This window comes from Pygocentrus nattereri, chromosome 25, assembly GCF_015220715.1.
Source record: "Pygocentrus nattereri isolate fPygNat1 chromosome 25, fPygNat1.pri, whole genome shotgun sequence".
Taxonomy (NCBI): Eukaryota; Metazoa; Chordata; class Actinopteri; order Characiformes; family Serrasalmidae; genus Pygocentrus; species Pygocentrus nattereri.
In genome coordinates, this window is record NC_051235.1 from 4,952,976 (window position 1) to 4,975,797 (window position 22,822).

The 22,822-nt window shown below is 39.1% G+C and overlaps 1 protein-coding gene across 2 annotated transcripts in view; it reads right to left on the reverse strand.

The window, feature by feature from the left end:
• vasna (vasorin a) overlaps positions 1-21,797 on the reverse strand; it is a 36,510-nt gene extending 14,713 nt beyond the window's left edge. For both annotated transcript variants that reach the window (XM_017684059.2, XM_017684060.2), the window contains exon 1: positions 21,580-21,797. In XM_017684059.2, coding sequence (XP_017539548.1) covers positions 21,580-21,683 — 104 coding nt within the window. In that variant the 5' untranslated portion in view covers positions 21,684-21,797. The remainder of the gene's footprint in view (positions 1-21,579) is intronic.
• Positions 21,798-22,822: the final 1,025 nt, after the last annotated feature.

The window sequence follows — 22,822 nt, forward strand, 5'->3', positions numbered from 1 at the left end:
CCCACACACACACACACACACACACACAGTTAACTCAATTTAAAGACACAAAGAGAGACACTGGGTGGATGAAGAGGCTTTTAGGCTGAGGCAGGTGCTATAAAGCAGAGAAAAGCTCATTCTATATGGCCCAGGGCTTCATGGAGTTAGCGTTTACTCGTGCATGCTCGCGTGCACAGTTCAAACACTGCTTTTATCTCTTTCTGGCTGACACTCACATCTCTGGATCAGGTTGCACACTATCCCCTTCGACAGTGTCTATAAGTGAGACACAGTGAAACGTGACCTCTCGGGAACATGACAAGAACACAGCTAGAACATCTCTGATCCACTGCAAACATACTGCATGCTGTCACTCCCACTGATCTATCACCATCTACACGTAGAAGGAATTTCCACATTGTAGAATAACACTGATGATTAACATCAAACCTATGAACATTAACACTATTTATGTAGTATTACACATCTGACTGGCTCAGACATCTAAGTTAAAGACGTATCAGTCAGTTTTTATAGCTAATTCTGCTTACTTTATGGCCAATATCAGCTTTACTCACAATTTTTTAGCCTTTTTTAAACCCAAAAGCTCAGAATGTTTGAGCCAAATGAACACATAAAACACAAATACAAATTCACAGCTCTTTCTAGTAGCCAAATTTGCAATATAACTAAAGCTATAAATAACATTTTTTGCTCTTCAATCTTATTGAACTGGGTCATGCCAGCAATCCATTCTGAAAATTTCAGGAAAGCTGCCTTGGGACAGTGTCTAAATAGAAAGCCCTATAACAATTAAAAAAAAAAATACATCCTCTTTATAGAAAAGTGATTATATAAAGGTGCAATAGTTGAGATTTAGGATATTGGTTAAACAGATGAATTACAACAACAGTGGAATGATGCTTTGAATCCGCCTCCAATTCCCACCTATCCAAAGTGCCAAGCATTGTCATGACTTCACTTTCTAGCAATGAGGTAGGTTGTTTGTTAAGGGTTTTGGCTTATGTATTTACATGAAGATTAAAAGACAATATCCTAATGTTGCTTCAGATAAGATCAAAATAATAGAGCATTGAGTGTGGCCCTTGTTAACAACAGTGAATAGCATGGCTAGATTTTCTTATAGTGGTTGTGCTTGGTTTCAGGAGCTTCATTTTAAACCCTATATCCATTAGAAATCATCCTAAAAACGCCCTGAAGTTCTGGTTCCATATGGCACATAGTGCTTGGACCCCGATAATTGCCATTGGCAATGTAATTAGTAGACTGTGTAGCTGTCATAGCAGCTACTCCATCAAAAGAAATAAATTTTATATATCAATTTCAGACAAAACTAACGGAAGCTGGTTGTCTAGGGTGCCAAAATTTTTTACTCTCTATCCTACTGTTCTAAATATGCCAAACTGAAACAAACGTCTCCACTCATGAAATGTGCCTTTTTTGTGTTTTGGTAATATTATCTTAGATCTCATTTCCGTTTAAAAATTAACTACTACATCTGTGGATAGGCTAAGTAATAACAACTGCTGCTGTGCTGGGATTCTGAGGGATTCTCTGTTGGGAATTCTAGCACTTTTCAGTGAGTCAGAATACCAGTAACAACAGATTCTTTTGGCTCCCAAATAATAGCAATATTATTTATATTTTAATTTTAATTTGAATAACTCTTTAATATACCTTTTGATTTACTAACAAACAAAAATCACACGTGTTGGTTATTAAAATATCTGGTGTCATAAAAAGCGATAAAAGCTGGCTCATCCATGAAAGACACATCACTATATCACTACAGACCCTGGTGCCTCATTACCTATAAGATTAAAAACTCTTCAGATCTAACAGTTTGCATGAATGGCACATTCAGTATTCAACATCCACTCTTCTCCACCCGGCCTGCTTCCCTGCACACGCATACACAACGCCTGACACATGCCACAGTATTCTAAGAATCTGATACAGTCACATTTTCTTCCAGTCATCTTTTTTAATCCCTCATTAACTTTCTGTCTCTCTCTCTGACAGTTCTGTCCTCCAGCTAGTAAGTTATTAACGTCATACGTCATTTATGACATTCAGAAGCAGGTACACACGCACACTAAGACAGCACATAGACCGTATATCCAATAACATTCAGTTATTACACTATATAAAAAAGTACAGTTTAAAATAATTGACACATTCTTCACTTCTATGACACCAGAAATGAAGTATGTGTATTTCTAACTTAACTGGAGACCTTAATATCAGCCTTAATACTTGCTGCAATCCACATATCATTGTTATCAGAAGAAAACCTCCTATCTTCAATTGTTTTGTTTTTCAGTTTTTGACATAATTTGAAAATGCCCTGTTGTCCTATACATTGTGTGTAAATGTCATGATTAATGGACCAAAAGAAATGACCCAAAATGACTTGGAAAGAGGTCTGGATCCACTGACTTACATTAAACGTTAAGTATGTTTTTTCCTTTTATATATATATATATATATATATATATATATATAAACACACATATATAGCTTAGACCATGCTTTCTTCACTATATATTGACTATAACATTTTGGTTGAGCACAAAACCTGAACAAAAATTGTTCAATCAGGACTTTTTCGCTAGGTTATCTTGGTAGAAATATCTGGAATTAGCTGGACTGAAGGCCCTATGCTGCATTCACACTGGCAGCAACTTTTCGCCTCTTCTCACCCAAACTGCTGGTCGCTTATCACCTGTGAGCATTTTTTAACTCGAGCTGACCACTGGTTGCCATAGATTCACTGATGCCAAGCACAATCCCATAGAGGGGCTAGCAAAAATGACTAGTTTTCTAGTTTTGAAATGTATGGCCTGAACTGAAGGCCTAGCAGTAACAGTAATAGTTTTGCACTGGAAAACAATTTTAGCCCAAATGTACTCATGTATTCTTCACAGATATTCACACACCGCCTCTGCGTGTACTGTTGTATAATACTAGTGTTCATATAGAAATGAAAGGGAAGAATAAGCAGTGAAGGAAGGCATCAATTAGAGATGCAATTTTCGGCATGCACAGTATTAAAGAATTAAAGCTATGTTAGATATGAGCAGCATGTATTTAGGTGGCAGTGACAGCAGCTCTGGTATGTGGCTGATCTTGGCTTTACATCCTCAGACAAAGACAATGGAGTTCAACTCTTTCTTTTTTAATTCATCTGCATTTGTCTTGTGAAAAACACCTAAAGTGACCTGTCCATGCTGTGTTTAAGTACTAATCATATAAAAGAGGGTTAATTTCACTTCAAAACATAAATTGACCAGGGCACCCAAACTTTTGCAAAAAAAATAACAGTTGATCCAAGTTTGGAAAAGCTTTGTCGAACACTGAATAAAATCCCATTCAACCTAATGAGAGATGAGCCAATTAGCTTTTTATTTTTGTCAAAATGCATATATTTACAGTGTTATTCAGTTGAAATTACATTTATTTTCTATGTGTGTGACAGTCCCAAAATTAGGATATAGTGGGTGTAGTTTTTTTCATGTAATCAAGCTAGCTAATGTTAGCATGGTGAAAAAATCTTGAATTACTGTTGTTTCCATCCATCCATCCATCCATCCATCCATCCATCCATCCATCCCATCCATCCATCCATCCATTTTTTAAGCCGCTTCTCCGTCAGGGTCGCGGAGGGGTGCTGGAGCCTATCCCAGCAGTCTTCGGGCGAAAGGCAGGATACACCCTGGACAGGTCGCCAGTCCATCGCAGTACTGTTGTTTCTGACCTGCCAAATTAGTTTCAACAGTGTAGCCTAGCTCACTAGCATAGCTTGCAAACTGTAGTCCCAACATTATGTAGCAACTCCAAACATTGTAGCAGTGTGACATAAATAATTTAGCCATTTGGATAAAAACTGAGTTGTGTGCTACACATTCTCACCGAGTTGAACAGGATTTCTGCCAATGTTCTGTAAACCTTATCAAACTTCGCAACAGATAAGAGACATATTTGTGGGTTGAACCTGGAAACATCAATGAAGAGGTATATGCAGGTTACGGCCACTTTGGCTTGACCTGTTTTGCAGGCTTCTTGTCATCAGTAGCTTTGTGTTTACAATGCAGCAAGACTTTTGACCAAACATCACTCACAGCACACGTACACACACGCTTAACCACCTGCCATACAGGTACACACACCTGCATGCTCAAAAACACCACTTGCGAGTTCACAGATGACAGACAGTTGAATACTTTGTTTCTAACTAAGCAGAAAACTCATCTCTGGCCTTAAAATTTGACAAAAACAAAATCAAATTAAAAAAATTATCCCCCAAAAATCAATCGGGACATATTTGGTGCCTAAAGTTTACATCTTTACATTTATATCATTTGGTAAGCAATCTCAAACAGACATGCTCATGTGGCTGCTATTATCAAAGTGTCAAAACTCACATTGCCAAGTCAGTTTGCACAATGCAAATGGACTGGCGTCCAATACCAGCTAGCTACATTAGCCTTATAACTACAGTCCAAAGCTAAAAGAGCAAAGTGAAAACTGGCACCGAACATTTCTTTGCTGACTGGTTACACTTGGAGTAAAAAGAACAATTTTACTTCATGCAAAACATGCATGTAAAGTGTGTAAAATGGGGCTACAGTGGCACCTTCTAAGCAGGGATGGTGTTTTAAGTTGGGGCATGCTGAAGCACAAGTGGGTCTCCTCACCAGCTGTGCAGGCTTTAAAAAATATGGGTCATTCTACAGAATCATCCATTTTTGTGTCCCTAGCCTTTCCAGATATATTACACTCAAAAGACATGTTAGAGTTACAATTTATTCATATTTTAAAATAAAACAATTACTTACTTTAACAATGACATCTTTGCAATATTGTTTTTTAAATCAATTATATAGAATTACAAGCACCTCAGAAGAGCTCGTCCTCACAGTCATGTGTGATGGGTGAGGCCATATTTTAAAGAAAAAAACATGTTATATTACATGTTACTGCAATAATCTAAACATGACTATGAAATATATAAATTAAAAGATATAAAGAAAACCAACACCAAATAAACACTATAAATTATATAATGAAATTTGTGGGCCCCAGGAGTCGTGTCACTGGTGTTACCGTATAACAAAAACTCTTATTTTGACATAAAAATCACATGATGACGTCACTCGACTTCCTTTCACCTGTTTTTTCTGAGGATCTATGAAGAGAAGCTCGTGGTGGGTCCGCTGTGTCTTTCAGTTCTCAGAGATTTTCTCATTCAGCTCATGATCTCATATGAAGCTTTTAGCTGAAGTCACTGGTGTGGCCGACTTTATTCTGAAGTAATTGTGAAAAAATAGAATAAAAAATTGATTAAATTACATATTTTAGTGGATGTTCCATGATTGACAACATGCAGTTTGATGGTCTGTAGCAGCCGTTTAGTAAAATGACTTTTTCATTAAAATGTCTCTGGTATTACCTTTATTATGAGTAACACCAGTGACGATCAGTAACACCAATGACTCCAAAGGATAGACAGAAAAGTGGACATTTCTGTAGAATGTCCCATATATGAATAAAACAAAAAAAAAAAACAAACAGATACAAGGATTTACTTCATTCAAATTAGTTTCAAGTAAAAATCTTTATTTGTTTAATATTTATCTAATATATCTAATATACAAATATATCTAATATTTGTTTATTATTTTTAGCAGTTGCAGTTAACCAACCCTTGCAGCCTTAGCACCCCCACTACCCGCATCCCTGCTTCTAAGTATTTGTTAGTAGCTATTAGATGTGTAAGGAGCAGAGAAAGAGGCAAGCTGGAACAAACCCTCAACCACCCACCTCCTCCTTTGCTATATCACCCCCTCAGGGCCCCTCTAAGCCAGCTGTGTTAGCATGTCTCCTAACCAGCTGTGTTACACTGTGAGTTCGTTTCTAGCGTCTAGACAGAGTGATGAAATGACCATTCTAAGACTTCAAGGAATAGTTTAGGAGCGATTCACATGGACAGTTTCCTCCTCAATCCAAATGCGTTTCTTCTACTCCAAAGGTTTTGCACTTGAGCTACGATCATGTAGCTAACCAGTAATGGAAGCTTATGTGCCATTGTTAGCATCGTGCTAACTGCATGCCTATATTATCACACACTTACCTCAAACCATTTCAAATGTATAACATACTGTTAGCTATAAAAAGGATAGAAGCACCTTGCTTAGCTAAAAACAGTAGCAGCAGCCTGAATTTCTGACTTAGTTTTGTCCATTTTTATAGACAACAGTATGAGTGCGAGATGCATGCTGGTCTAAGCTGGTTTATCCTGTTTAGTTAGTCACCCAGCATAGTCATACTGGTTGATCAGTGCACCAACATCCAAAATACAACATATCACTGTTATAGAAAGAAAACTTCATAACTTCATATCTCCACTTCTGACGTATGCTACTGTAACATTACCTAGGCTAACACTAACATTAGCTAAGTTAACTTAGTTAAGATACACACACACACACACACACACACACACACACACACACACACATATATATATATATATATATATATATATATATATATATATATATATATATATAAATATATATAAAAACACATCATGGGTAACTTGTGTTGCTAAGCTAGCTAGCCAACATCATTGTTTTAAGCCATGTCCCTTATGCTATCACAAGCTTACAAGTGAAACAATACAGGAGAGGGTCTTTAAGCTAGCTGTGCATTTTTGCACAATAATAACTATACATTTTTTCAGTCACAGTGATAACTGGTTGTTTTTCAGTTTTTGTTAAAATTTGAAAATGCCCTTTACATTGTGTGTAAATTCCATGATGACTTGGAAAAAATTCCATTGTCTTACGTTAAAAGTCAAGTTATTTTTTCTTCTCCTGTAAAGTTATAATTTTGGAAAGACAAAGTTTTGTTCCAATAATTTTGAAGATACAAAGTTTTGTTCCAACATATGGACATATGGTGTAGTTTCAAATTTTAGAAATGTTTACATACAAGTGTGTGTGTGCATGTGTGTATATGTACAAACATGGCTGCAATGTATAGGTGGTCAAGACAACTTGCTGAAGTGCAGACCGAGCATCAGAACGGGGAAGAAAGGGGATTTAAGGGACTTTGAACGTGGCGTGGTTGTTGGTGCCAGACGGGCTGGTCTGAGTATTTCAGAAACTGCTGATCTGCTGGGATTTTCACGCTCAACCATCTCTAGGGTTCACAGAGAACGGTCCGAAAAAGAGGAAATATCCAGTGAGCGGTCAGTTGTGTGGACAAAAATGCCTTGTTTGATGTGAGGGGTCAGAGGAGAATGGGCAGACTGGTTCCAGATGATAGAAAGGCAACAGGAACTCAAATAACCAACCAAAATCTCGTTTCCAACACCTTGTTGAAAGTCTGAATTAAGGCAGTTCTTAAGGCAAAAGGGGGTCCAACCTTTTACTAGCAAGGTGTACCTAATAAAGTGGCCGGTGAGTGTATATACAGTTGTGTTCTAAATAATAGCAGTCCAATATGACTAACCAGATTAATCACTGTTTTTGGTATAAATTACATTACCATATGACAAACAATTTAGCAGTTGGTGCAGTAGATTCTTAGAAAAACAACCGACTCAGCATTCAGGACATGCATGCTCTTGAGTCTGTGTACTTGAATAATTAAGTGAATTCAAATTAAGTGTTCAAAATAATATCAGTGTGGAGTTCAATTAGTGAGGTCAATCATTCTGTGAAGAAACAGGTGTGAATCAGGTGGTCCTTATTTAAGGGTGAAGCCAGCACATGTTGTACATGCATTTCTCCTTGAAAGCCTGAGAAATATGGCTCGTTCGAGACATTGTTCAGAAGAACAGCGTACTTTGATTAAAAAGTTGATTGGAGAGGGTAAAACTTATAAAGAAGTGCAGACAATGATAGGCTGTTCAGCTAAAATGATCTCCAATGCTTTAAAATGGAAAGCTTAACCAGAGAGACGTGGGAGAAAACGGAAGACTACCATTCGAATGGATCGAAGAATTGCCAGAATGCCAAACGCTCAGCCAATGATCAGCTCCAGGATGATCAAAGACAGTCTCAAGTTACCTGTGAGTGCTGTGACCGTTAGAAGACGCCTGTGTGAAGCTAATCTATTAGCAAGAAGTCGCCGCAAAGTCCCACTGTTGAAAAAAAGACATGCACTGAAGCGGATACAATTTGCCAAAGAACACATCAACTGGCCTAAAGAGAAATGGAGAAACATTTTTTGGACTGATAAAAGTAAAATTGTTCTTTTTGGGTCCAAGGGCTGTAGACAGTCCATCAGACGACCCCCAAACTCTAAATTCATGTCACAGTACACTCTGAAGACATACATGGTGGTGCAATGTTTACTATGGTGCCGGGCCTATTTACCGTATAACAGGGATCATGGACCAGTTTGCATATGTTAAACTACTTGAAGAGGTCATGGTGCCTTACGCTGAAGAGGAAATGCCCTTGAAATGGTGTTTCAACGAGACAACGACCCTAAACACACCAGTAAACGAGCAAAATTTTGGTTCCAGTCCAACAAAATTGAGGTTATGGAGTGGCCAGCCCAATCCCCGGACCTTAATCTGATGGAACACTTGTGGGGTGACATCAAAAATGCTGTTTTTGAGGCAAAACCAAGAAATGCAAATGAATTGTGGGATGTCGTCAAAGCATCCTGTGCTGGAATACCAGTTGACAGGTGCCAGAAGTTGGTTGACTCTATGCAATGTAGATGTGAAGCAGTTCTAAAAAAAACTGTGGTTGTACAACTAAATATTAGGTTAGTGATTCACAGGAATGCTAAGTCCTAAAAAAAGTACATATTTTGAGTTTGTAAAGACAAATGCAGACACTGCTATTTTTGTGAACATCCCAATGTTCATTTTATGTTATTTTCTGTAAATTAGTTAAAAATTCTATACTTTCCTCTTCATGTTTTGATTTAGAAAACAGTGTGCAATGTTCCCAATGCATGGAAATAAAAAATATTAAAGATTTTGTGCTTAACTCATGTTTTTGAACACACTGCTATTATTTTGAAGACTACTTTGTATATATATATATATATATATATTACACACACACACACACACACACACACACACACAAATATTTGAATGACGCAGCCAATCACAATAGAGACATATTTGTATTACATATCTGTCTTAAAGGCGCAGTAACAAAGCCTGTTTATTTCTAAGAAATTGAACTGAATTATGCGTATTAGCACATAAGAGCCGTGTTTACTTGGGTGCTGGTGGAGGCTTTCAAACACACTCACACTCGCGGGGGTCCGGTGTCACTGTGGCATTCTGAACCCAGACTAGATTTATCTGTCTGAGAGCCTGTGCTGACAAGTTTGCTTAGCAGTTTAAGAAACAACCTCAGGGTTTGTGTGTGTGTGTGTGTGTGTGTGTGTGTGTGTGTGTGTGAAACATCACAGACTAAACTTACAAGGAAATGTGAAGAGAACAATGGAGCAAAATGACTCTTTTCAATCAGCAGAGAGAAAGAAAGAGAACAAAATGTCCCCTGTATGCTGTGCGCTTTTGTGTGTGTGAGGTGTTGACATGCTGGGCCTCTAGTATCAGTGTGTTTAGAGTAGCTACACATGAAGGAAACTCAGTATCTCTCTGGCACAATGGAGTGTTTGTGGATACTATGAAGGAATGGTGTGTGTGTGTGTGTGTGTGAGTGTGTGTGTGAGTGTATGTGTGTGTGTGTGTGTGTGAGTGTGTGTGTGTTCTCAGGTTCTTTATCTGTGTTGTTGATCTCTGAAGGGAAGAGATCTGTTTTTCTTCTAGCTGATAGAGTCTGCGGCACTGATTGATTTTGTCCAGGTCTTGCTATGTATGTCTGTTGGGGGGGTCGAGGGGGTGATAGTGTTGCATTGTGTATTAAAAATTCACTGTTAATGACTTATTTGGTGATTTTTATTTTTAAATAATGCAGGATGATATTTACCGCAGTAATAACTGGAGATGGTCGAAAGGTATTAAACACACACACACACACACACACACACACACACACACACACACACGCACCACACCACCCAATCCTACTTGAGTTTTAGGAAGAGACACTCATTAAGATAATTAAAACATGAGTGAAGTTTGTTGCGTGTATTTTTATCTACTTTCTGCATTTGATTTCTGCATCACGCTTAGAGGAGAGCATTAATTGCTCAGTACATCAGCTAACAGGCTGTGTTAGCTTGCGTTAGCCTGAGAGATGAGTGGGAAGGTCATCCTAGCAAACAACAACAAAACAGGCATCACTGATGACTGAACTCACGATCTACCGACAATAATGGCAGTGCTTAGATGACCACTCAGTAGCCCCAGGTAAACAGTGTTATTCAGGATCTTATGCTCATAGAAATAATCCACATGAGGTGTAGAGGACAGTGTAAAGCATATTACCCTGCATAAACACCGGGGGCGGTGCAATGCAACAAAGCGGCTGGATGTCAATGGATGTTGGCGACGCAAAGTGGGCGGAGTCAGCGATGTTACAAAATTGAGCAGAGTTTAATTTTATGCAAATAAGGAGCGAAGAGATGTGACGATTACCAATAGGAATTGAGCATTGAGCAGCGTAGTACACAGTTAAACTCCAGCATTGTAAAAACGTACACTCCATTTTTGGTTCATAGATACTAGAGGATGAATTATGGAGTGAAACCATGGCAACCAACGGTCCACTCGAGTTCAGAAATGCCCACAGGCGATGAGCGACTAGTGTTTTGGTCAACAAAAGGCAAAAAGTCGCAGGGTTAGGCGACTTTATTCGCATTATACAAATAGCATGCTAATGACGTACAAATAACATGCTAATGTGGCTAAAATGAATGGAAGCTAATAGCCACCCAACAGGAAGATGTTGTTAGCTTTATTTGACCTAACTATTCCTTTAATCTTCCCTTCAGAACGTGATGAATGAATCCAAGTTTAACATTGGAGAAATCTGTATTGATGCAAATCAGATGTTAATTAAGCTCATTTGAATATTTTTCTGCGTTCAATCCAATAAACAAAATTCTGATATTGTTAAAACCATAACCCACACACACACACACACACACACACACACACACACACACACACACACACACTCTCACTCATTACCGAAAGTGGGTGTGTGTTCAGTGGACTGTAAAATGGTCAGGAATGTTGAGCAGTGGTGGACGTCTCTGCAAACACACATTCCTCTGCAATTTACAAGCAGCTTGAAAAAACAGGCCTGTCAGTTCCACATCAGTGGTTCATCATCCTTACACAACATAAACACACACACACACACACACAAACACAGAGGATTCCTCAGGAACAATCCAGGCCACGACAACAAATGAGGAATCTCCTCTCCTTCCCTTGATCCCCTGATCATTTGACTTAGTTGAGCTGAAAATTATATATTCAAAGAGGGGTATACAAAGTACACATAAACTGTACTTAAGTGAAATTAAGGGTGCTGCAACAAAATCTTACTGAATTTAAGTGGAAATCCGAAGCCAAATGTTTACTGGAGTTCATGTCAGAAAGTATCAACATTATAAACATGCTTAAACTTTGATTTTGGCAAATAAATTAAAAGTTTTCTTTCTGAATAGAAGGCAGTCTGGTCCTCACACAAGGAAAAATTAGAAAAGTTGTAGACAGTTTAATTTTACACTAATATGATATTGGTTGGATGTCTTAAAGCTCAATTTCAAATGTCTTTTTTAATTTTTTTGTTTTAATAGTAAAGTAGCTGAATAAGTGTTTACCTGTGTTCTATTCAAGAAACATATCACTGTCATCGGAAGAAAACCTCGCATCTCCAAAATGGTAACTTTACAGAAGAAGAAAAAAACCTACTTTACTTTTCATGTAAGTCAATGGAACCAGAATTTTTCGTTGTTTCCGTTCTTCATAAAATTTACACAGAAAGTAAAGAACGACGGGGCTTTTCAAACTGTCAAAAACTGAAAAATGGAGATATGAGGTTTTCTTCCAACAACAGCGAAATATATAAATGAATCATTTTAATAATATATAAATACTCAAAAAATTCCACGCAGCTGCCTCAGAACTGTGTTGGTGTGTCAGATCAAATAATGAACAAACCGGAGAAAAAGAAGAGCCCCCTGCAGGGAAACAGACCACTTTGCTCTTCTCGGCTGCTCTCAGAACTGTCTAACGGTCATTTTAGAAACTGACTTAATTTCTCAGCCAACATTCAAGATTCATAATGTTAGAAATAAAAAAAAAAAGATGTGTAATTTCCCTTTAATGCACCTCAGCCTTGCAGTGAAGAGATACAGGACGTGTCCAAAATCACAAAAATCACTCACTTCTCTTTTTAGCATAATTGCATCAGTGTTTTCTCTCAGATGCTGAATAATGCTTCGTCAGTGTTTAGTCTAATCCTGAGTGCAGTGGCTGCCCTTCGTCTGTGTGCAAGATGTCCCAAAAAAGAAAAACAGCCGAGATACCAAAAACAACAGAAGTGAGTAAGATACAGCGCCAGACAAAAGTTTAGTCGTTCTTTATTTTTACCATTTTCCTCCTTTCAGAATAACAGTGAAGACCTAAAAAGCTGAAATATTACATCCCAATTCATCTGTTCTATTGTATTATATTGCATTTATTTTTTATATACAGGGTGATTCAAAAAGGTTCATCCGATTTCAAAGCACCATATTTGTACAACCATGAGGTGCCTAGGAACAAATCACAATCCAATTGTAAGAGGGGGTCAGAGTTTCTGACTGTCATCCCATCTTGTTAAATTACATAATAAACTTAAAGCTCAATTAAAACATTTACTGTTTACTGCATTGTTCTGTGATTTATGAGCTAAATAAATCATTCTAAAATCAAATTCATCTTTCTGAATCACCCTGCATATGAAGTTTTACTCCAACACTGACAAAGTCCAATTGAGATTATTTAAAGAGGAATTTCGGCGTAATTCTACTGCTGAGATGTAAACAAAGCCATTTAGAGTGTTTTGACATGTTCACTGCAGAGAAAAGTGAGCTTTTTTCCAGGTTTCTTTACAGTGGTGGTGATAGGAACCAGGGGTCACAAAGCCAACAACACAGATATAGCCATTTTATTTACTATTCAGAACCACCAGTGAACCCACACGCATCTTCAATGCTTTCATATGTAGTGCTAAAATCTAAATAAAAACATTTTCTTAGGCTGGCTTTAGACGGTGAAACAAGTCGCATACTGTGAGTTGCCTGCAACATAATTTCCTTGCAACTTGACAGTTACAGGAAGCAATAATTCCACTAGTTAGCATACCTCATATTTTTTGATACGCCACATCATTCCTCCTATAAAGTCATCCGAGATGTAATTTACACATTGCCGTTGTTTTCATCTATATCGCTGTTGTCGGAAATAAACCTTGTATCCCCAAAACAGTAACTTTACAGGAGGAGGAAAAAACCTACTTTACTTTTAATGCAAGTCAATGGAACCAGAATGTTTTTTAAGTCATTTAGTTCATTCATCATGAAATTTGCATACAATATAATGGGTAACAGGCAATTTCAAATAATGTCAAAAACTGAGAAACGTCAAAAATAGTTAATAATAATAATAATAATAATAAAATAGCGTAATAATTACCACTCTGAATGACTTTGTTTACATCTTACCAGCTTAATTACTCAGAAATTTAGAAAACTCGGTAGCACCTCAACACAGTATGAGTGATCATTTGGGCATGTAGTTTGTATGATGCTAAGCTTCCATCACTTGTTAGCTTCATAAGCGTCGTAGCTCAAACGTAACGAAGGAAGCTTAAGACTCCAAACACGTCCTGGCTGCTCAACGACATTTGGGCTTTACGTTCAATTCCTCGCCAAAAGCGTTAAGTCAGGAGGCCGAGTTGCGAGTGGATTAAAGGCTTTGAGTGGTCAAGGCTGCAGAGTTAGCCACCCTATATTGCAGATCTGTGTTTGTGTACACACTTGTGTTGTTCTTGGCTCTGGTTCTTTCCTCAGTTCTGGCACTGGGTGTACAGAGCAGGCAGGGCAAATGCCTATGGGATGTTATTACAAGTGCATGCTAAGACTGGACAAACGCACACACATATAGCTAACGAGCCTGAGATATATGGGCGAAGTGATAAAGAGGAGTGGTGCAGGAAATGTCTTCATAAATAGGCCTAGATGTGGCTCGTTAGATGTGGTTCAGTGGTGGAGGACGCATGTGGCAAACCAAAGGTCAGCCGCTCAAATCCCAGGGCACCAAACATGAATTCCAAAATCCATTCATTTCCTATTGAGTTTGCTACAGTAGGGATGTGCATTTAAACTAATCGAGTATCTGAAGAGCTCATGAACAGATATAAAGGCATGTCTATAGACATAGTCTTAAAATGTCTTGACCATAATAATCTCCCAAGATGTTTCAACAGGTAGAACATATTATGTATTTTTCAATACAGGGTTGCTGCTTTTATTAGTATTGCAGCATAATTAAATACCTTTTACCAGTAATATATCCTTCATTAAAACACACAATTACTATTTTACAATTACTATTTTTATACTCATTTCATTTCTACATTGAGTTTATAATAATGTTTTTTCAACCTTTCTTGTAATAATACCATAAAACACAAATTTACAGTCATTAAACATTAAGAAAAGTGAGAAATTACTGTTATTTTACAGTATGTTTTAAATTACTTTGTCATGTTGTCATTTTTGGCAGTAAAAAACTGCAACAACTGCTTAAAATTATATTACATTAATAAAACATTTTCTGTAAAGGTATGCAAATCCTAATCTCAAATAATCTTAAAATCATTTATTCTGTAAATGCTTAGCCCATAACAGCAGCTATATAGCTGGCAAAAATACAGATCATTTTACAAATTATTTCTACATTGAAAGTGACATTCTGTGCCCACAAGAAACACTACTACTACTATTACTACTGCTACTATTAATAATAATAATAATGATAAATTTTTACTATGCCTTAGAAAATTAACACTTCTGCAGAGAACCTATTTTTTTTTTTTAAGACAAAACAAATAACAACAACAGTCTTTTATCATAGTACATATGCGGTATATAATAGCATAGTCATATTTGGGATGTACTAGAGTAAAAATACAGTTCCAAAAACCAAAAAATCTGAATTAAGGCCTCTTGTTGTTCAATATATATTCTGATTAAATATACAACATACTAAAAAAGTGAGTGCGACGTAGAATTAAAACCTCAGACGTAGTCTGTCTTTAGCTACGTGGATACTGTGTTAAGTAATTGAAGCCTCCACCCCACCAATTACCACTATGGTACGCTCACTGGCATGGAGGGAAAGCACGGAGGACGTGGCGGAGAACAAAACAAAGCAAGCATGGGGTTACGGGTTTATAACGCTAGGGCACTTAGAAACGTTCAGCCTTGCCAATGGGTCAGCCCTCTTACACCCTGCTAGCCATGACCTATGACAAAGGTGACCAAGGTGAATGAGCCCATGATGCAATGCTAGTGGGTGAAATGCTAACGTTGCGGCCTGCGCTCGGAGATAACAACACTGTTTACATTAGTCTATTTGCTTCAGGTATCACGTGAAGCTGATCTGAGAAGCTTGACGCTGGAGGCCACCATGGAGAAGTTTGCCTCTGTTCATTTATGATAGCTTCTGGAGTTATGAGGCTAACAAAGCTAACAAATAGCAGCATTAGGAACAGTTAGCATTGTGCAAATGCTGGCCTAGATCATCACACTGGCTTCAAACGTCATGGAAATGATCATGAGAAATATGATGTGGGTTAGTTAACCTACAGTAAGTAGGTCACTATATGGTGCACTTTACTTAGCATGCAGCCCGCATGGCTAAATCATCACGTTCTTGCCTCAAACCCATATGGTAGTTGAGTAATCATACGCCAATCAGGCGTAAAGTTCTGACCACCTCCTCGTTTCTACGCTCACTGTCTATTTTATCAGCTCCACTTACTGTATAGCTGCACTCTGTAGTTCTACAGTTACAGACTGTAGTCCATCTGTTTCTCTGATACTCTGTTACCCTGTTCTTCAGTGGTCAGGACCCCCATGGACCCTCACAGAGCAGGTACTATTTGGGTGGTGGATCATTCTCAGTGCTGGAGTAACACTGACGTGGTGGTGGTGTGTTAGTGTGTGTTGTGCTGGTACGAGAGGATCAGACACAGCAGTGCTGCTGGAGCCTGATCGGTGTATACAGACTTGTTTACATGGTTTCTGACATTGTAGACTTCAGGTTAACCCTTTAAAATCCCGGCTTATTAAACACTAATACTTATTAATCAGTAACTACAGGGACTTCAATACAAACCAGTTGAGCTATTCTTACGTTATAGCAATGTGTAATAAATGAGACTACTTCTACAGCCTTTACTTAGAAGAATACACATCGGTTATAACTAATAGATGCTGCTGACATAGTAGTAGTGCTAAAGAGCAACTGATGACACTCACCATAAATATCTGTATCTCCTCCACATATGGTTATGATTCACTGGAAGAAAATTGGGAGCATGAGCTCACCTTGCCAAAATGGAAAAGCTATTTCCTGTGCGGTGGGGTAACATGCTGAGGCAATACAGTATGTTTTCGTCCAGAAACAGAGCACACTGTTCTAATTCAGCGGCTGACACTTGAGCGACTCTTCATAGAGCTGCTACCGGAAGAAAACCTTGTATCTCCAAAATGGTAACTTTACAGGAGAAGGAAAAAACCTGCTTCACTTTTAATGCAAGTCAATGGAACCAGACGTCTTTCCAAGTCATTTTGGGCCGTTTCTTTTGCTCCGTTCATCTTGAAATTTACATGCAATGTAAAGAGCGACAAGCGTTTTCAAATTATCTCAAAAAGTGAAAAACAACAAAAATGGAGATACGAGGTTTTCTTCCGACAGCACACAAACCGTTCCTTCTTTTTAAGTCTTTTACCTCCATCATCCAGCAACCTTGCTAATTCTATGACTAGGAAGCTTCCAGTCCAAGTCCAATCCTCTACTGGCTGTAAGGAAGAGCCTTTAAAGCGACACTTTGGCAAAAAATCTATGTAGTCAGTTGGCCAAGCTATGTTTGGGCACAGGGTCAACTGGTGTAACAGCATAAAATATGGTATGTACAGTATAGCACAATGCTAAATGGTCTACAGTCCAGCACAATGCAAACAGGTGAATGGTATAGTAAGTATAATACAGCACAATGCTAATTGGTGTATTTGGTAGTATAGTATTTATGGTAACTGGTAAATAATATAGTATGTATAGTATAACACAGTGCTAATTACTATATAGTATAGCACAATACTAAGTATACCATACAGCAATTATTATAGTATACCATGATGCTAATTGGTGTATGCTATAGGTTAGCACGATGCTAACTGACATAAAGTACGCATAGTCAAGAATAGCACAATGCTAAATGGTGTATGATATGTACTATTACAGAAGTGTAGTATGGTATATTACAGTATAGTATAGTACAGTATGCCATGCTGTATGGATTCCACTGTTCCCACTAAGCGGTTGACGCTTGACTGACTTTTAGGTTAATTAAAAGTCACCTCATTATCCTCATTATCATTCTGGCTATCATCTCCACCAACGCTCTCACACTTTACTGCACACAGTTCCTCCTGTTCAGTGTTTCCTTACGTCCATCATCCAGTTATTAACTCTGTGGCTGGTAAAGCCTCCACTCTGATGTTCCCCCTATTTAGCTGTCACGGTGGCCTGACCCGAGTACTTATTAGCTGACCCCTGGGATTAGTCCAAGCTGAGAGCGGGGTTGGGCGGGTGCTTGTAGTGGAAGGGGGGTTTAAAGCCTTCACCTCTGAGTGCCCACTCCAGCAGCTCGCAGCCCCTTAATTAAATTGCTGAGACACTGAGTCAGGAATGTTTGCTTTTTCTCCTCGTTTGCTCTCCTCCCATATCCCTCCATCCCTGTCTTTGCTTTTCTCACACGGTCATCCCTCGCTAAAGTTTGCCTCACGCAAATGGGCACCTTGGCAGCCAGCCAGCATCCTGCTGCCTCCCTGGCCTTCCAGTCACCTCTGAGACAGTCTGCACCGATCTGATGATATATCGGGTATCGTTAGTGTCGGGCGATATTCACTTCATAGATCTTTTAAAATATCTCGACATGCGAGAAAGAAATGTAATGAAACAGTTCAACACAGTATCGAATAAAGTGGGCGTCCCTTATTCGCTGTCAATCAGCGAACAGAGCTGGGCATCTGGGTGCATCCAATCAGGGCGAAGTGGGCGGATAAGGGGCGGGGCTTATGCTAGGCACTCACTCACTCACTCACGCTTGAATGACTGAGCTTGTTTCCTTCCTAAGTCACTTAAAAGTTGTGATTTCTGGATTTGTTGAAAGAATTTTGTTAATCTGAGTCAAACCAACACTTAAAATTTGAAAAATCAAATATAATCATATCCATCTTAAAATATGTGTATTACCCCCTAGTCTTCATTCCAATTTGGCCCCTTTAAAAAGTTGCGTTTTAGAACTTGGCCACATGGTTTAGATATTATACACACACACATGAATATATATATACGTGACTCTTCGTATCGCTGTTGTCGGAAGAAAACCCGGTACCAGTTCCCAAATCTGTGCCGCCCCCACACGCCAGTGAAAGCAAATGAAACAAACGCGAGTGTCCCATTGAGAAAACGTTACACCGTACAGGGTTCAACTGGACACAGGTGAGTTCATCTGACACCACTCAATTTACTGTGCTGAACCAACCTGACCCCTGGGAATAAAAGCATAACAGAATAATAGAATCATTTGGCAGCGTAGCTGAATCCTCTGAGAAAGGCTTCCAAAAGCCGTAAGAAACCACATGGAAGAAATCTGCCACGGAAAACACATGAACATTCCCAGTGACCAGTGCGTTTAAAAGCACAACAAAGCCTTTTTCCACATTCACTGCTTTTTTTGTGCAAAACCATTCAATTCCAAAGAAAAGATACCATGAAGAAGGTCATGGAACCCTTCCTTTCTGGAGGTTTAGTGTATTTTATTTCATCTAATCGAGCTTTTAAAACCTTATTAAAGCAAGATGTACACCCATTTAATAGCGGCCTACGGGCCAAAATCGCCAGATCCAAAGTACTTCTTAACACTTTACTTCACAAAAACGAAGCCTTTCTCTCAAACTCCTCGTCTTGCTTGGGAAAAAAGAGAAAAGTATAATGGACTTAAAAAGCGGAATAACAGCCTGTAATCTCCTTTACGCCCCGTGGAACTAAACAGATTAGCGCCAGAGCAGCACGCGGACCTTCGCTAGGGGCCGGGGATCTGCTCAAAAGCAGCTGTGTGCCATTTCCAAACTCCTTATCTTATACGCCGTCCTACTCACAGTCCAACGCAAGCGTCTGAGCAGCCTCCCGTCCAATGCCGTTGGTTTTGTTGATAAGCTGACATCTCCAGTAAAGGGAGCGTAAATGTGCCATTTTTCTGAATATTTCCCAGTATTTGTGATACATTTGCTAAGTTTAACAAAGTTTTACAGATTTTACAGGAAATCTCTCCCCCCAAAGTGTTCAATTAAACAGTAATAAATAGTAACAAGGACTGAAAATAACAAAATGATATTATTTGGGGGGGGGGGGGTGCAAACTTTTGCACAGGACTACAAAGTATGATTGTTTATAATATAGTAGCAACTTTGTGCACTTTGGAAGCTTTTTACAGGAAAACAGCTTCAGGTGAGCACCAAAAAAAGCTTCACGCAGCTGAACTGTGAGTTCTGACAATAAGCTTTGGTCACTAATCAGAAGTTTTCTTTGGTCGTTTTTGAAATGAACTGTAATGGAGAACAACTGTTTCAGTCTAAATGAGGTTTTGACGCTACAAAAATGACCGCGTCATCCAGACCGTCCCTAACAGAGTCCCAGTGGTGCTCAGACGCCACCACAGTCCGGGCTGACGTTCGGCTGCTACTGCATTTTAGCTCGACTCAAAACCGAAGGCTGACTTTTTTCAGCTGATCGGAACACATAATTCGCTGACTCCGACTTTATCGTCATGACTTTTCCTCTTTTCTCAAGCCAAGTCAAATTCCCCAACAGTGTCTGGACACCAGCACTGCCTGGGTTTGTGTAGGCGTTCACTAACTGCAGAAGGTTCACTGAAATCAGAATTTTAAAGGGCAAGTCCAACAGCTTTTCAAAACCTCTGTAGGATTTATGGGCTACGTAATAAACCGAGTCATTCAGAGTGGTCTGGTGTGAAAAGCATCTTTCTAGAGAAACTTGCAGAGTCAGCATTGTTCACAGTGGCGGTGATAGGAACCAGACGTCCGCCTCTAAAAGCCCCCTCACAGAAAGTTACTACATGAAATAGTTTTAGAAATATTCGGCCTTCGAAACCAATCACCTGCTCTGAGAAACAGATATGGTGTTCTTTAGGATTTACCTTTGATTGGGTACATGGAAACATGAACCTTAGCTGCTTGTTGAATTACTATAATCTTCTGCAATGATTCATATGTAATTGTGCTAAAAGAATTTTATTGGTACCATGATATAATTTTGTATAATGACAGGCAATGAAAGGAATCCATTATCACAACAACCAATTGACTCTGTACTATTATTAGTGTTATTACTTTTATCCCTGTAATTTATTTATATTGTTGTTTACGTTAAATAATATGAATGATATACGCATACAGGAAAACTCAAAATATTTTTTTAAATGTAAAAATTGGCATCATTTTTAAACTCATTCATGGTGGAGGGATCCATGCACAGCGTTAAAAGGCAAAATAGTCCCCAAGAAAAACTTACTTTTCCGGATTTATGCCTATTTTACCATCTTCAATGTCCCATATAAAGACTCATAAGACACATGTGGGTGTTCACCGGTGGTTCTGGATGGTAAATAAACGTTCATATTTGCACTGTGGCTTTGGATAATAAATTAAATGTCTCTACTTGCGTCTGGTTCCTATCACCACCACTATAAGGACAATCAGAGTGTGTAAGTTTCTCTACAAGCAAGCCACATCACACCAAATCACTCGGAATGCCTGTTTACACTTGAGTGATTGAATTATGCAGAAATTTTGGAAAACTGCTGGAATTCCTCTTTAAAGCAACATGCTTACATTTATGGCATTTAGTAGACGCTCTTGTCCAGAGCGACTTACAATTTGATTATTTCACACAGGTAAGCGTTAGGAGTCTTGCCCAAGGACTCTAATTGGTACAGTGTTAGGTGTTTACGCTGGTGGGGGATTGAACCCCAGTCTGCAGCATAGAAGGCAGACGTGTTACCCACCACACTAACCAACCTTACTGACTTCTACAAGCCAATTATCAGAGGACAAAACGGCCCAGGTGTCAATACAAGTAGATTCAGTGGCAAAGCATGAAGCTCTGCTTCAAACAGAGAGGGGTAATCGTTTATAACACACTAAGGTGGTCCTCCTGCAGCTTCTCCCTCATGCTGACCTATTAAATCCACCAGGATGTGAACAACATGTTCCACCACACTTGTGTGTCCACAGAGAACTTGGGTCCATTGAAACACTCACCCAGCCTCAACGCTGCAAAAGCAAATGCACCCCTGGCTCAGTGGAGAAGCTCGCAATAAAGCCGAGTTCAAAGCTGCTCCTCTGCAGTCGCCACTGCTGACCATTAGAGCATCCAGAGAAAGGCGAGAGAAGAAAGTACGGCTGTCCGGTGAAGGGGTCCGCGGGCTGCTCGTGTCCGGACGCGCTGGCTCTCCACACCGTGATATTTTGTGAATGGCTGGAGTGAAGCCGCGCTGTGCAACAGCGCTGAAGTCTGGAGGAGGAGGAGGAGGAGCCTAACGAGTCACTTCACTGACTCGACTCTTTCGAAGCGCCCGCGTAAGTGAACCGAACTCCGCGTGTTTCGATTCCTTTGATTCACCGCGCACTGTGGACAGAAATATGCCACATTTTAATGTTTCATGCTGTCGTTTTGTTCATATATCAACCCGTTTTGTTGGTAAGAAGGAGTATGACGTGGCGATGGCATTCCAGTTTCACGCCATAAGCCTTGCCTGAATCACCTTTGGAAAGAAGTCTCGGTTTAGGCTTGACGATTGACTGGCGAGTGGAGCAGCTCATTGGCTGTTCGCGCTCACTGACGTCATGGACATACATGCGGTGCCATTTTAAACTCTTATAAGTCGAGTTTAAAAACATTAAAAAGTGTTTTATGCTGTTCAGGAAATTTATAAACTATGATTTTGTTCAAATGCTCCATTCATTTTGGACTCGCTCGGGAGCGCCCTCTAGCGTTCGAGAAACCTGGAAGATATTGCAGAGTGGAAATTCTACAGGTTCTCTAGTATTAGCAACTACATAAAGCATTTCCTTGAAAAACAGAGTGATTGCTCAGCTGCTTGCTAAGATGTTGCTATGGTATCCCAAATGGTTGCCAAGGTTTTGCTCGGTGGTTGCTACGATGTTGCTAGGCAGTTGCAGTTGTATCCCAATTGGCTGCTAAAGTATTGTGAGGTCGTTTCGGTGGTGTTGCCAGTGGCTGATAATGTGTTGCTAGGTGGTTGCTATGGTGTTGCTAAGTAGTTGCTGTGGAATCCCAAGTGGTTGCTAGGGTGCTGCTGGGTGGTTACTAGATTGTTGCTTAGTGTTTGCTATGGTAACCCCTTGGTGGTTGTTTTTCAGACATGACATGATTTAAAAATGCCTGTTGTCCTTTAAATTGTGTGTAAATTGTGTGTAAATTGAATAAGTGTATAGTGTATATATATATATATATATATATATATATATATATATATATATA